Here is a 16359-nt window from a genome sequence, read left to right on the forward strand (position 1 = left end):
CAGTCACCCGCCTTTGCGCTCAGGCTGTTTGACGTCCAAAGGAACTGTACGGAGCCGGTGTCAAACTACAAGCAGCGCAGGTCGACTGGTTCAAAAAGATCAAAGGAACACCGACGGCTCAGAAACGACAGGAAACGTTTCATGTTTAACCGATTTATTCATGAACAGACACCGAGTTACTGAGTACATTAGTATTCTTGTAGCATAGCATTTTGCTCGGACAACAGCCGCGGCGCGGCGCCACCGTGCTGCCGGCCGCCGCTCCACAACACGGGGCATCCGCTTGGCCGGGAGGGGGGCGGGGCTACGGTTCTGGCCCCGCCCCCTCCCAGTCAGGAAGTATTGCTCCGACAGGAAACAGGAGGTGGGTGGTGGTGGAGGGGGGGGGGGTACTGGCCACGCCCCCTCATGTTTCACAGTGATAATTAACCGACACCTCGGAGGTCACATGACCGGTTCCTCAACTAGAGAGGGGGGGGCCCACTTTTATTTTGGAAAACCTGAAACTTTCGCTGCGTCTGACTCCGCCCCCTCCCTAGAGCACCACTACGACTCCGCCCACACCAAAGCTCAGGCCCCGCCCACATTTTTTTCCATTGGAGAGACGAGGTGACGGAGCGACTGGAATGTTAACGAGCGAGAAGCGGCGGAGCGGCTCCCCCTGGTGGCTCCAACCGGAACGGCGCCCGGGGGGCGGCCATCTTGGAAATGCTACAGCGATTTTTTGTTTTGTTTTTGGAAAAAGGAACCACCACCACCCCACCCCTCCCCCGCCACCGGTCGAACCCACGGCTGTTGTCAGAGCAAAAACAAAACAAAACAAAACAAAACGAGAAAAGACGTCACGAGAACCCAAAACTAGTTTAGCGGTGAGAAACAAGGTCATGCTGACGGAGGCGCTCCTTCTACCTACGGTACCGAGGAGGAGCTCCAGGAAATACTACGAGTACTGAGCTCCAGAACAACACCGGGAGTTTTTGTAACAAAAATCTTGAAATCCTTTTATTTATTTATTTTTTCTTCAAATTCTCTACCAAGAAAAATACAAAACATTATAAGGCGTTTAAGTAACTATTTTTAATAGATTTTGTTTCCGTGGAGAAGCCGTGACAGTGCAGGGGGTCCTGGAGGCCGGCTTCACTGCTGCTTGCACTCAGCAGGGGGCGCTGCGTCCTTCTGGAAGGAGGAGGGGGAGGGGGGGGGCAGAGGGGGAGGGGGGGTCACACTGTGCTCCATGTAATCACATTACACACAAACGACAACGACACAGAGAAGCAGCTTCTCTCACCTCGAGGCTCTGGACATGAGAAACTACTGAGCATGTGCAGAAAGGCGCTAAGCTTTTCTCTCCCGTTGCCATGGAGACCGAAGTGTTTAGAAAAAACGTTTTTCCCCGGGGGGGGGGGGGGCGGGCTCTGCCTCCCGAGAGGCTCCGCCTCCTTAAACTCCAGCCCGCCGTTTAGCTTCAGACACGCCACGTTCAAACACTGGTCTGGATTAAAGTCGGGAGTTTGAGCCTCCAGGGTAAAAACTCCCAGAATGCAACAGCGGTGGCCGTTTCTGGACGAACCAACTGCTTCTTGTTGAGACTCGTCGTCTAGTTACTTTGAAGTAACTAGTTGTTTTCATTAACGTTAAAATGTTTTAAATGTGATTCGGGAGTTAAGTCGTTTTTAACGTTACATTTGCTTTGGTTTCGCGGCTGATTGTGGCTCCGCCCTCTGGTGGCCCCGCCTCCCGAGAGGCTCCGCCTCCTTAAACTCCAGCCCACAGTTTAGCTTCAGACACGCAACGTTAAAACACTGGTCTGGATTAAAATCGGGAGTTTGAGCCTCCAGGCCACCAGAGGGCGCCGTGCTGGAGGGCGGAGCCTCCAGAGGGGCGGGGCCACCAGAGGGGCGGGGCCACAATCAGCCGCGAAACCAAAGCAAATGTAAAGTTAAAAACTCTGAACAACTGATTGTTTAGTGACTTTTAACTCCGGAATCACATTTAAAAACACATTTTAGTTCAGGAGTTGCGTTAATGAAAACAACTAGTTACTTCAAAGTAACTAGACGACGACGAGTCTCTTGGTTCGTCCAGAAACGGCCACCGCTGTTGCATTCTGGGAGTTTTTTTACCGACAGTTTGGTTTATTGTTAACAGAATGGTGGGCTTTGACAGTTTGTTGGTTTGGCGCCCCCTGCTGGTCGCTCCCGGGAACTTCAGGTTAATCTCAAGTCTACAACCTAAAAATACACAATTTATTCAATATAAAAGCTAAACGACTCGTTTCCCGTGTGGCGAAGGAGCTTCAGGTCGGAAGCTGAACTCGTGTGAACATGTGATGAAGATTTGAAACCAAAAAACCACAAACCAAAAAAAGAAAAAGAAAAAAGACTTGTGACGTTTAAATGGAGGAAAAAAGAAAAGAATCACCGGAGATCAAACATGGAGCGAAAGAAAGAAAGAAAGAAAGAAAGAAAGAAGGAGGCCGGACTCGTTTCAACATACAGAGATGATCCAGGCGACATGAGGGCGGATGTTAGTGTGGTGGGGGGGGGGGTGGGGCAGACGGAGGGAAAGCCAAACTCAAAGAGGTGGGGGGGGAGGGGTGAGGGGGGGGGGGGGGGTAGTAAGCGACAAGCCAGGAGCCGTTACCTACCAGGACAGGTTATTTTTCTACTGTCACTTAAACCTGGTGGAGAAATTTAAAGAGGAGCTGAAGTGACGGAGGTGAAGAAACGAGGGAAGAAAAGAAAAACAAAGTGGCAGAATACAGAATGTCAACGAGCCTCGTCGGGTCTCGTCTCCTCAGAGTGGAGATTAATGGGATTACACATTCAACCTCAGGCTGACGGAGGACCTCGGGCTGACAGAGGACCTCGGGCTGACGGAGTCGTCCAAATGTAACTTTAGTGGCGTCGTTCACGTCCGACCGTCAATCGTTAAGATGACATCGAGTAAACCGGTCGATAAGTCTCTGCTTTGATCTTTAGTGTTTTGAGTTGAAACGGTCGTCATGGAGATGAAAGTGGCTCCTCGCTACGCTAAGAGCGCCGCTGCCCCCTGCTGGCCACACGTTCCCGTGAAGTTAGGTTCTACACTGAAGGTTCTACAGTGAAGTAAATCTTTACTCTGAATTTCTGTTTCTCTCATTTCAACTGGAAACTTTCTCAGGTTCACATTAAACCTTTGATCTATTTGACTACTTTTGTCTTTTATCGTCCTTTTAAGCTCAATTACTGAATATTGTTGTGAGACGATTCCTCATCCAACCCAGTGTTAACCAGGTCAGCTGGGACGTTAACCGGGTCAGCTAGAAGGTAAACCAGGTTAGAGGTTAACCGGATTAGCTAGTTAAAAGGTTAACCGGGTCAGCTAGAACGTTAACCGGGTCAGCTAGAACGTTAACCAGGTCAGTTAAAAGGTCAGCTAGAACGTTAACCGGGTCACCTCAGAGGTTAACCAGGTTAGTAGTGATGCCAGGTTGGTCTCAGTGACGCGGAGGCAGGTGGAGTTCCTCCGTCAGCCTGACGGCGCTGCCCTGCTGGAGGTCCGGCGGCCGAATCAACAACAGAAGAAAGAAGCTGAAGCAACCAAAAGCTACAATGGGATGTCTGGAGCTGGACGGTTGGACAGTTGGACAGTTTGACAGTTTGACAGTTTGACAGTATGTATTCTGTATGTTGAAATCTAAGTCATGGAGGCCGGAGAACTGCTGAGTCAGCAGGTTCTCGGTGGGGGGGGGGGGCACAGCAGTGTGTGTGCGCTGACCTTGGGGTCGTAGTCGGGGTCGTTCTCCTCGTCGGCCTCTTCCTCTCCTTCCTGCACACAAAACACACGTCAGTGGAAAGAAGCCCTACAGACAGACCAGTGTTACGGTATGGCGGCGCGGCGGCGTCACCTCGTCGTCGGCCTCCTCGCCCTCCTCGTCATACTGCAGGAGCACAAACACCTCAGTCAACACTCACATTCCAGACGGACGGAAACTCGCTTTCACTGAGAAAAAACTTCATTCAATCCCTCAAAAGTAGAATTAGAAACGTTGGGACGTTCATGGAAACAAGCTGATTCCTGCAGCCGCCACCGGGGGGCAGCACCTCTCTGGCTCCAGGCCAGGGAAACAGCTTCTGCTGGATTCAGTGTGGAGACTAAATGTACTTTCTATTTCTGTTTTTCACGCGAGACCCATGAAGGAGCGATTCCAGCCACTGGACTCGTCTTTATTGACGGACGAGTCCCGCGACAGAACGAGACTCACGTCGTCGTCGTCGTCCTCGATGGCCTCGCCCGTGAAGTAGAGGACGGCCCGCGGGACGATGCGCTCGCGGATGAAGTGTCCGATCTCGAAGTCGGCGGCCAGGACGGCCTCCGAGTCCTCGTCCTGCAACGGGAGGCGGGTCAGGGGGGGGACCAGGTGGGGGGGGGGGTTCTGGGGGGGGACAGGTGGGGGTTCTGGACGGAGACAGGTGGGGGTTCTGGGGGGGACAGGTGGGGGTTCTGGACGGAGACAGGTGGGGTACTGGACGGAGACAGGTGGGGGTTCTGGACGGAGACAGGTGGGGGTTCTGGGGGGGACAGGTGGGGGTTCTAGGGGGGGTACTGGACGGAGACAGGTGGGGGTTCTGGACGGAGACAGGTGGGGGTTCTGGACGGAGACAGGTGGGGGTTCTGGACGGAGACAGGTGGGGGTTCTAGGGGGGGTACTGGACGGAGACAGGTGGGGGTTCTAGGGGGGGGACAGGTGGGGGTTCTAGGGGGGGGACAGGTGGGGGTTCTAGGGGGGGACAGGTGGGGGTTCTGGACAGAGACAGACTTACCAGCTCTCCGCTCTCAGGAACTGCAGAGACAAACAACAACAATCAGTTTGAACAAGGAACATTTAAATGGTTTTGTTCTCAACAGTTCAGGAAACTACTGCCTCCCTCCCCCCTCCCCCCCCCTCCCCCTCCCCCTCTTACCCTCTGGGGGGGTGAAGAAGTTGAAGAAGGAGTCGTTGGGCACGGTCTTGGTGACGGTCCTCACCGTCCCCCGTCCCTTGTGCTTCTGCTTCTTCTTGATCGTTTTCAACGTCACGTTCTTCCCCTTCGTCCAGTCGATCGTGCAGCTGCAGCATTAACACTCAGCATTAACACTCAGCATTAACAGTCAACATTAACAGCCAACACTCGCCATTAACAGCCAACAGTCGGTATTAACAGTCGGCATTGACAGCCAACATTAACAGTCAGCATTAACAACATTAACAGTCAGCATTAACAACATTAAACGCCAGCGAGCAGAGCAGTCAGCATTAACAGTAAACAGTAGCGAGCGGTAAGCATTAACAGCAGTAAATGCCAGCGAGCAGTCAGCATTAACAACAGTAAACACCAGCATTAGCGCCAGCCAGCGGTCAGCATGAACAGTAAACACCAGCGAGCAGTCAGCATTAACAACAGCAAACACCAGCGAGCGGTCAGCATTAGCGCCAGCCAGCGGTCAGCATTAGCGGAAGTAAACTCCAGTGAGCAGTCAGCATTAGCGGCAGTAAACTCCAGTGAGCAGTCAGCATTAGCGGCAGTAAACGCCAGTGAGCAGTCAGCATTAACACCAGCCAGCGGTCAGCATTAGCACCAGCCAGCGGTCAGTATTAGCGCCAGCCAGCGGTCAGCATTAGCTCCACCCACCCGGTGCAGCACATGATCTCGGGCCCGTCGAAGGAGAAGGGGTCGCTCTCGTCAGGCTCTGATCTCATCTTGTAGGTTTTCGTCAGAATCGTGTTCGTGAAGAAGTCGTTGGTCTCGAAGTGGAACTCTAGTGTGAAGCTCTGGGGGCCGGAGGACAGAGATCAGTGTGACACATGGGTCAGGAGGTCATTGGGGGGGGGGGGCAGACGACGACTCACCATCGGCTGTCCCGGGTCTGAAAACTTGACTTTGATGTCTTGTAGGTGTTTGAGGATGGGCTCGTCGTGCTCCTGGGGAGACAGGGAGGTGTTATGTCTGCCCAGCAGGGGGCAGCATTACCCCCCCCCCCCCCCCCCCCTACCTGCAGCATGTCACTCAGCAGGTCCACGTTCTTGAAAACCGTTAACCAGAACTCGGGGATGCCTTTGGGGTCCTCCTTCTCCTCGTCCTTCTTCTCCTCCTCCAGCTTGGCCTTCTCTTTCATCTCGTCCTGTAGAGATGAAAGAGACAGTTCCTCTTCAAAGTACAGCTTTGTCCTGGAAACCTCCCCCCCCCCAAAAAAAAACACTGGACAGGAAGCAGACCACCAGAATAAGAGCAGGAGCTCCATAAAGACCCAGGTCTGCTCGTGGCCCCAGCTCGTCACCACCCGCCATTAAAAGATCATGTTTAGCATATTTAGCTTGTAGCACCGCAGCTCGTCAAAACGCCGTGATGCACCTGAACGCATCACGCGGCTCCTGCAGGTGAAGCAGACAGCGTCTTGTGGAGAACCGACACGCTACAAGGCAGCTCCTCCGTCATACAGAGGCCTTCACTCTGGGACAGGAAGTGGCCGGCAGCGTGGAGCAGACCACCAGAATAAGAGCGGGGGGGGGGCTACATGCAGACGGACGGGGGTGCATGCAGGTGGAGACGTCACCTGTACCTGCTTACTTACGGTCAGCTCTTCCTCCTCGTCCGCCTTCCACTCACACTCCTCGTCTGTCGGCTCGTAGGACGCCTTCACTATGTCGCTCCTCTGTGGGGGGGGGGGGGGGGGGAGACGACGACAACATGAGGGTGGTGCTCAACCTGTAACTCCATCAGCACAACATCCACCCTCAACCTCCATCACTGATTTACACTGAACTTAATCCAAGATTCAATGATTAACTCGTTAGTTTGGGGCGAGAGAGAGACAGAGAGAGAGAGACAGAGAGAGAGAGAGAGACAGAGAGAGAGAGACAGAGAGAGAGAGAGAGAGAGAGAGAGACAGACAGAGAGAGAGAGACAGACAGAGAGAGAGACAGAGAGAGACAGACAGACAGAGAGAGACAGAGAGAGACAGAGAGAGACAGAGACAGAGAGACAGAGACAGAGACAGAGAGACAGAGACAGAGACAGAGAGACAGAGACAGAGACAGAGACAGAGAGAGAACCAAAATGATAATACAACATAGAGAATCAACGTCAGTAAACCTTCTGGTATAAAACTTTCTATAATAAAACGTCCTGATTTAGAGTGAAGATGTTTATTTCAATAACTGAAGCTGAACGTCAGTCGTTGTGTCATAAAGTTCAGAGGAAGAGATGAAAGCACTGAACGTCTGTTGATGTAAAAATAAAAGTGTCGCTTCATTAAGACGAGATCAGGAGGCGTCCTCCTTCAGAGACAGAGGGACTGAACGTCTCCTGTCAGCTGGCAATTTCACTGAACTGTCAAAGTAAGAGCACCAGGTTGGATTTTTATTAGTGTGACTCAAAATAAAATGACCCGATTGGATTGTTATTACAGTGACTGTCAAAATAAAACCAGGTTGGATTATTACAGTGACTGTCAAAATAAAACCAGGTTGGATTATTACAGTGACTGTCAAAATAAAATGACCAAGTTGGATTGTTATTACGGTGACTGTCAAAATAAAAGCATCAGGTTTGATTGTGATTACGGTGACTGTCAAAATAAAACCACCAGGTTGGATTGTGATTACGGTGACTGTCAGAATAAAGCGTGGGCTCACCTTGTCGAAGAGCGGCTGGTAGAGGGCGGCGTACTTCCTCTCCAGCTCGTGAACCTCCTCGTAGAACTTGGCCTCGATGTGGGCGCACTTCACCTGCAGGTTCTTCAGGGCGTTCACACGTCTCTTCACCACCTTCGGTAAACTGAGGGAGGAAAGACGGTTCTTTCAACGGCGACGATCGGAACGTCGGCGGAAGTGGGAATCCAAAATCCAAAATGGCCGCCTCCGTCATCCCGGTGGAGACCGGCTGCAGCGGCTCACCTCTCCATGTAGCCCGACGGCGAGCCGTTCAGCCCGTCCAGCCTCTCCTGCAGCGCCGCCAGGATCTGTGGGTTCTGCATCATCTGCACCGTCAGCTGGCGAGCTGGGGACAGTGGGGGACAGTGTGAGACACCGGGGGGGGACGAGGGGGACTGACCGGTGCTGCACCTCAACACATGGCTCATAGAACCGGGGCGTCCAGAACCGGACGTGGCGGTTCGTGACCCGGCCAGCGCCGGGCGAAGCTGCGTCAGACGCCTGCAAGACGGGCGGGGACATTGTCCTGAGGACACGTCCCCGAGGACACGTCCTGCTTCTCTTAGTAGTTGAACTGTGTTCTGATTTAAATGTTGTACTTTGTCTTTTTTTAAACGGCAGATAAAGATTTACTGTTAAAGAGAATATATCCTGCAGCATCCTGCCCCGCAGCACCCTAGCTCCTTGCTACCTAGCATCCTGCCCCGCAGCACCCTAGCTCCTTGCTACCTAGCATCTTGCCCCGCAGCACCCTAGCTCCTTGCTACCTAGCATCCTGCCCCGCAGCACCCTAGCTCCTTGCTACCTAGCATCCTGCCCCGCAGCACCCTAGCTCCTTGCTACCTAGCATCCTGCCCCGCAGCACCCTAGCTCCTTGCTACCTAGCATCCTGCCCCGCAGCACCCTAGCTCCTTGCTACCTAGCATCCTGCCCCGCAGCACCCTAGCTCCTTGCTACCTAGCATCCTGCCCCGCAGCACCCTAGCTCCTTGCTACCTAGCATCCTGCCCCGCAGCACCCTAGCTCCTTGCTACCTAGCATCCTGCCCCGCAGCACCCTAGCTCCTTGCTACCTAGCATCCTGCCCCGCAGCACCCTAGCTCCTTGCTACCTAGCATCCTGCCCCGCAGCACCCTAGCTCCTTGCTACCTAGCATCCTGCCCCGCAGCACCCTAGCTCCTTGCTACCTAGCACCCTGCTCTGCAGCTCCCTAGCATCCTGCCCCGCAGCACCGAGCTCCTTACTCCGCAGCTCCTTGCTCCCTAGCATCCTGCCCCGCAGATCCCTAGCTCCTTACTCCTTGCTCCCTAGCATCCTGCCCCGCAGCACCCTAGCTCCTTGCACCCTAGCTCCTTGCTCCCTAGCATCCTGCCCCGCAGATCCCTAGCTCCTTACTCCTTGCTCCCTAGCATCCTGCCCCGCAGCACCCTAGCTCCTTGCTCCCTAGCATCCTGCCCCGCAGCACCCTAGCTCCTTACTCCGCAGCATCCTGCCCCGCAGCACCCTAGCTCCTTACTCCGCAGCATCCTGCTCTCGTCAGGGGAACCTTTGAGCTTCTCACCAGAGCCTGAGCCTCCGTCACTCATCACTTCTAATCCCGCTCAGCTTCCAGACTCTCGTCTCAGATCCGTCAGCGGATGAACAAGGAGCCTTTGGAGACGAGCTTTTAGAAGCGCCGCTCAAACGGGCTATAAAAAGACGAGGCCAGACGATCTCCACGTCCTCGCAGAACGAGCTGCTGACGTGTCGGAGTCGTCCGGATCGTCTACCGACGATCAAACAGCCGCCGAGTCCCAAAATAAGCTCATCAGAGTCTCACGGCTCCCGAACAAACCTCAGAACCATCGGAGCCTCGTCCTGACGTACCTTTGCTGTTCTCGTCCTCCCCCGTCTCGTCCTCCTCCACTTCCTCCACGTCCTCCATGTCGGCCGGGTCCATCTCCGCCTGGTCTTTGCTGCTCCGGGGGGCAGAAGGAGAAGAGGAGGTCAGGAAGCGTCTCGTCAAGAGTTTCACTCAAACCTCCAGCAACTCTGGTCCAGTTCAACCTGAACTGGTCGTTTCCATAGCGACTGAAGACCAGAAAGACATTTCAGTCGTCCATCTTGCTTCTCGGAGGAACGAGAACCAGGACCTTTTAGACTTCAGAGTGACTATCGGTGTTGGAACATGATGTGACTTGTGCAGTTTGTGGCTCCTTTATCAATAAAAACCCTCCATCGCCATGGAAACGGCTTTATTCAGTACCGATAGCTAGAGGCTTCATCCACCGGGTCACATCGGCAACAAGGACTCTGGATTTTCAGAGATTGGCCCCCTGCTGGGAGGAGGTACAGCAGCAGTCACCAAAAGTAGAGCCTCTTTTTACCCATGATGCTTTGCCTGCAGTGAAACACGACTCCGACACAACCTGCCAGCCTCCGTCAGGCTGCAGCAGGAGGAGGAGCAGGAAGAGGAGAAAGAAGAAGAGGAGGAGAAAAAGAGAAAGAGGAGAAGGAGAACCTCCAGGTCCTACTAGGAGGAGAAGCTGCTCCTCCTCCTCCTCCTCCTCAAAGAGCCACTGCCTCCAACCCTTGAGCCTCCGTCACTTTAATAATCCTGATTAACAAACAATCACTGGTGAGCAAAACAAACCAGCTCTGCTGGCGGTGATGACATCATCACCACTCGTCTTCTCTGTCCAGCGTCTGTCTGCCTGAGAGACGAGTACCTGACTGTGATGTTACTGAAAAATCTACATCCTTCTGGGTAAAGTACAGTACAGTACAGTACAGTACAGCATTAGCATGCTAGGCTAACGTCTAGGGTTCTAATGAACGTTTTGAAGGTAAGGAGTTTGTAGAAAAGGCGATAAAAGCTCGAGAACGACGGCAGCGTGCTGCACGAAGGTGCAGGTAACCAATATCTACATTGGTCTAGTTACTTGCAGTTTAATACCAATTTTAACATCAGTGAACTCACTTGTCAATGTCGGCCATCTTGGATGAGTCTCAGGTGATGCTGGAAGAGAGAAGACAACAATTAGCATGTGAGACATTGAATTAGAAACCAAACCAAGGTGAACTGGAGGGTCAGGGTCTGCTCCGTCACCCGCCTGGAGGTGGAGCTCTGCCCCGTCAAGGTGGAGCTCTGAACCCGAGGCTCCAGCTGCAGAACATGTGGACGTTCCACGGCCGGCCTTCGCACACGACTTCTATTACGCAACTTGCATTTTAATAGAGAGAAGACAAAGCTGCCAAAACCAGCGGGAATCAAAACAAACAAAGGAGCGCGAGGCAGAGCGCTGCTGCGCCGCCGCGGTCCACAGGAAGTGCATAAAATATGCATCCAACAGGAACCCGAGGCCGTCGATAGAACAACCTTTTCCTCGCTCAACATGCTGGAGAGGCAATAAACAAACAAACGAGACGGCGTGGAGACCAGAGGCTGCAGGACGAGCGGTAAGACAAGCTGCAGGACGAGCTGCAGGACGAGCTGCAGGACGAGCCGCAGGACGAGCTGCAAGACGAGCCGCAGGACAAGCTGCAAGACGAGCTGCAGGACAAGCTGCAAGACAAGCTGCAGGACAAGCTGCAAGACAAGCTGCAAGACAAGCTGCAGGACAAGCTGCAAGACAAGCTGCAAGACAAGCTGCAAGACAAGCTGCAAGACAAGCTGCAGGACAAGCTGCAAGACAAGCTGCAGGACAAGCTGCAGGACGAGCTGCAAGACGAGCTGCAGACGACGGCTCTACTCCAGGTCCAGGCAGCAGCTTTCTCAAAGAACCAAGCTCCTCTCGTCATGTGACCAATGTCCTGCTAGAACCACAGTGAAGAGTCAACCACCATCATCATCATCATCATCATCATCATCACTCCCAGCCTGGAGGATCGTTCTGATTGGACCAGGAACCATTTTACAGTTAAATCAACAAACTGATCATGAGCTCAGCAGATTTCCACAGTTCATGACATAACGGAACGTCGCTGGCTCTTCTTTGACAGGGAGGTTGTATCGTTATCACAGTGACTGTCAAAATAAAAGCACCAAGTCCCGTATTCACACAGCGTCCGAGGCTAAAAGCAGCTCAGTGAAAAATAAATCTTTTTTAAGAATAGTTCCTCACCAAGATAAAAGTAATTCAGAAAACACTGCAGAACACTGGTACCCGGCACCAGGTGAGCTGCAGCAGAACACTGGTACCCGCCACCAGGTGAGCTGCAGCAAAACACTGGTACCCGCCACCAGGTGAGCTGCAGCAAAACACTGGTACCCGCCACCAGGTGAGCTGCAGCAGAACACTGGTACCCGGCACCAGGCGAGCTGCAGCAGAACACTGGTACCCGGCACCAGGCGAGCTGCAGCAGAACACTGGTACCTGCCACCAGGTGAGCTGCAGCAAAACACTGGTACCTGCCACCAGGTGAGCTGCAGCAAAACACTGGTACCCGGCACCAGGTGAGCTGCACTTACTTTATTGTGACGTTTAAATGTTTGTGAATCCACAAGGGAACAGAGATCAGAGATCAACTCTCAGATAAAGTGAAGGAGCTTTAAAACGACAGTTCAGATGTGACTTGTTCACCAACTCTCCTTTAGAAACACTAAAACCAGCAGACTCTCCTTTAGAAACACTAAAACCAGCAGACTCTCCTTTAGAAACACTGAAACCAGCAGACTCTCCTTTAGAAACACTAAAACCAGCAGCCAGTCATCAAAGCGAGGAACAAGATGAAAGAGCAGAACGTTCCTCCCGGTGGAACTAATCCGGCCAGTCTGAGGATCACGTCATTGTTTGGACGCTTTCAAAAAGCCGCCACGCCGGATTACGCTCCGTCAGGCCCCACGCCAATAAAAAACAATAAAGCCCCGGACGGGACAGAGCCAGACGAGGCTCCGCCCCCCCCCCCAGGAGAGAGATTGATGACAGCGGCGTTCTGACCGGAGGGCGGTGTCAAAACTCACATCTGCTAGGGTGGATGAAACTCAAACCCTGGAGCTGACGGAGGGGAAACAAAGTCAACCTGCCACCAGGACGGAGCTGACGGAGGTCCAGTGACCCCCCCCCGCCTCCGATACAAGCAGAAATCAAGACGACGAAGCTGATGTCAAACTACATGCTTCCTGGGGTTTGATTCTCCAGGCTGAAGGAGGGAAACCAGCTTTAATACTAGAAATGAAGCTCTGCTCCACCCGGAGGTGGAGAAATCCTCCGTCACCCGACGTAAACAGGCGGAGCAGCTTCGTCAACGTTCTCACAAGAGAAGACGTGACGACAGGAGCTTCAAAGTTGGATTCTAGATTCTTTTATTTCCAGTCTCTGTTAAGTTATTGGATCAAGTCACTCAGACCAGATTCACTTGTTTGGCTGAATAAACTAATATTTATCTGAACGGACGAAACGAAGCAGAAAATCCTCCGAGGGAAAACCTGAAACGACTGAAATGGAGACGTAAATCTAAAGGACTTCTGGATGGTTGGTCAAACAAACATCTGGAGGAGCGACTGATCCACTCCCAGCAGGCAGCAACACTGTTCATATAAGAGCAGATTATATAATACAATAATCAGCACTTTGCACAATGAAGCCAAATGAAATTGTCCAGGCGGATCTGCATACAGACATTCAGCTGCACAGCCGACCTGACGGTGCTGAGCTCCGTCGGGTGACGGAGCACACTTTCTTCACTCAGGAGGGGACGAACCAGGGGCCTCAAGGTCATTTCAGCTGAGGGGCCACATCACCCTGATCTGACCTCTGACCTCTGGAGGCCAACAAGTCAAACAGAACATTAAACTGCAGATCTGGACAAATAAAGTCTCTCATCCTTTTGACAGTCTATTGTGAAATTTACATATTAAAGTTAATCAGATATTATTATATTTACAAAAAAAACCCTCCGTCACTATCTGGTATCGGATTTTTATTCAGGATTAAAACGATTTGTCATCTGGAATTTTTTGTTGAGTTTACGTGTCTAAAGTATCATTTCACATAAGTTGGACTCGTCGTTTTATTGTGAAAGGAGTTGTGTCATGTGACCTCCACAGACGCATTAATGTCGGGGGTCAAATTCTGACTAATGTCATTTTTTTGCCGATCTGGTGTTTTTTTTTTTTTTTTTTTAGATCAGCCTGTCGGTTTTCATATTTATACTTAAATAAATAAATAAATCCCATGGCGGCCGGATTAGATGCTCTGTCGGGCGGTTCTGGCCCCCGGGCCTCATGTTGGACCCCCCAGGGATAAAGGAAGGATGCATGAGGACGGATCCTGCAGCGCTGGCTTTGGACTGAGCAGAACATTAAAAACTTTTCATCTACTGATTCAAATCAACTTTCATCCTGCGTGTCGACGTCTAACTCATGTGTCCAGCAGAACCTGGCCCGGGGGCCCCGGGGCCCGGGGGGGAGCAGACTAATGCTCCAGCACTGAGGTTTTAACTGTTAAAGGACCTTTAATGAGGGACGGCCTCCAGCAGGGGGCGCCGCTGGGACCGGTACTGCAGGGGAACCAGAACCGGCCCTAGAACCTCCAACCAGCGGCGACACAGGACAGAATTTACATTTCACTGCATGTGGCAGCAGAATGTTTCATTAGCTGCACTTTTGACTATATATATGTATATATTTATACACACACATACACTGGACCAGCTGAAGAGCAGCTGCTCTAAGGAACGTTACAGGAAGTCCTTCTTCCCCGCGGCAATAAGAGTCTTTAACTCTTCTACCTCTGTCAGAGCCTCAATCATCACCTGGACTAAATTACATTGATACTTGTATCATATATTTCATGTACATATACATGTGCAAGTACACTATTACCATTGGTATTATTATTACTGATATATATATATAGTTATTTATTGCTACCATTATTAGTAGTACTAAACACGAGTATTATACACTATTACACACTATTATTATCTGTATTATTATTATTACTGATATATATATTGTTATATTACTGCTACAATTAGTAGTACTAAACAGGAGTATTCTACACTATTGCACATTGTTATTATGTGTATTATTGTTATTATTATTATATAATGCCTACTTCTAATGGCTCTGCCACGGCACCTCACTATTTATTGATCTTGCTTTGATCTCCTGTTATTTCTAAGTGCCCAAGTTCCCTTCTGTGTTTTACTTTATGTCTTATACCCAGATATTTTTATATTTTTACTTTTATTTCTATTCTATTGTATTTTATAATATTCGTATGTACCAGATTGCAGCAACAAAGCAAATTCCCTTCGGGGAAGAATAAAGTAATTATCTATCTATATCTCTATATATTCACAACATATAAACAACGTTCCCAGCCAGACGGCTCAGCAGCACCACCATCCAACACGGCCTGGATTTTCCATCGGACCAAATTATTCATGACGGAGGAGGAGAAGCTTTTAGCTGCAGCACATTTCACAAAAAATGACATGTTGTCAAAAATTCACTTTAGTGCAGGGGCGTGCAGCTCGGGGCCGTGGGCCCCCCGGGGCCCCCCACCAGACTCTCTCTACGGAAAGTCTGGATTTAAAACTCATTCATGTAAAAAACAGTGACAACAACATTGAGATGAAAGGAAACCAGCAGGAGTTTCAAAGCTGCTTGTTTGTCAAAACACTCAGAATGCAACAGTCAAAATCATAACAAATGTATTTATGTTGATTTGGTTCTAGCAAAAAAAAATAGGTTTTATTTCAACTCCATCACAGGAAATGGAAAATATTAAAAGTTAATATAAAGTTTATTATGGAATTATTGAACCTTCAGAACATCTGGTTGAAGAGAAAACGAGTTCTGTGCTGCTGGAACCCCTGGATTGAGGTTCCACCAGGCTGGAGGTTCCACCAGGCTGGAGGTTCCACCAAGATGAAGGTTCCAGCAGAACCACGTGCCAATGAGGTTCACCACACAAAAACAATAACGAGGGTGAAACTAGTTCATGTCGATCTGATCCTAAACCAGGAGTGGGGGGGGGGACCATGTGGGGGGGGGGGGGCACGGGGGGACCATGGTGGGGGGGGGACCACGTGTTGCTTTGCTGGAGCCTCTCCAACCATCACACCCGAGGTTCGGCTCCCATGAGGCCGGCCAACCTACCCTCCCCCCCCCCCCCCCCCACCAACGACCCATCCGATCCCCCCCCCCCCGCCGGTGCCGGTGACCGGCGGTGACTTCGCCCGGTCCCGTTAGCATAGCACTGTTAGCTCGATGCGCACCGAGCGGGAGGAGGACCGGGACCGACCGACTGGGCCGGGCCGGGGCGGCACAGCTCGGTCCGCTGAGGACGCGACATCCCCGGGGGGGGGGGGGGGGGGGGGGGGGGGCGCCCCTGGAGAAACCCACCGGTACCGGATCACCGGCCCACGGGTGTCAACGCAGCCCGATCCGCGGCTCCACCGCCCGGGGCTCATCCTCCAGGAAAATAAGGTCAAGTAGGAAAAAAAAGAAAAAAAAACACGATACGAGACACGTGTCAGCAAACGTGGGGGAAAAGCGACAGTTAGCGGGGGTTCGAGCCGCGGCGTCAGGCCCGAGGACCGCCGGCCACCGGGGCGTTCGGGCGTCGCGGGCGACAAGCGGGTGAAAATGTGTTTAACTCGCTCGTCATGGAGGCGCGAGGCTCAATGGCTGCTGCCGCCGCTCCGCTAGCATTAGCCGCCGCGCCGCCTCCTCCTTCCTCCGCCAAACCGCCGA

General features: G+C 51.9%; 1 protein-coding gene across 2 annotated transcripts; it reads right to left on the reverse strand.

Moving 5' to 3' along the window:
- Positions 1 to 137: 137 nt before the first annotated feature.
- nap1l1 (nucleosome assembly protein 1-like 1) lies at positions 138 to 10675 on the reverse strand. 2 transcript variants are annotated; one of them, XM_080521484.1, is made up of 14 exons: positions 10633 to 10675; positions 9540 to 9628; positions 7919 to 8021; positions 7658 to 7799; positions 6595 to 6675; positions 6016 to 6144; positions 5873 to 5944; positions 5655 to 5794; positions 4947 to 5092; positions 4806 to 4825; positions 4247 to 4369; positions 3890 to 3922; positions 3760 to 3810; positions 138 to 1176 (listed from the first exon to the last, which is right to left on the reverse strand). In XM_080521484.1, exons 1-14 carry the CDS (start codon positions 10647 to 10649, stop codon positions 1138 to 1140), a joined length of 1185 nt encoding a protein of 394 aa, XP_080377610.1. In that variant the 5' UTR covers positions 10650 to 10675; the 3' UTR covers positions 138 to 1137. The 2 variants fall into 2 exon arrangements, with proteins under 2 accessions (XP_080377610.1, XP_080377609.1); XM_080521483.1 differs by having other exon boundaries at positions 6583 to 6675.
- Positions 10676 to 16359: the final 5684 nt, after the last annotated feature.

The sequence above is a fragment of the Blennius ocellaris genome (assembly GCF_963422515.1).
Source record: "Blennius ocellaris genome assembly, contig: SCAFFOLD_427, whole genome shotgun sequence".
Lineage (NCBI taxonomy): Eukaryota > Metazoa > Chordata > Actinopteri > Blenniiformes > Blenniidae > Blennius > Blennius ocellaris.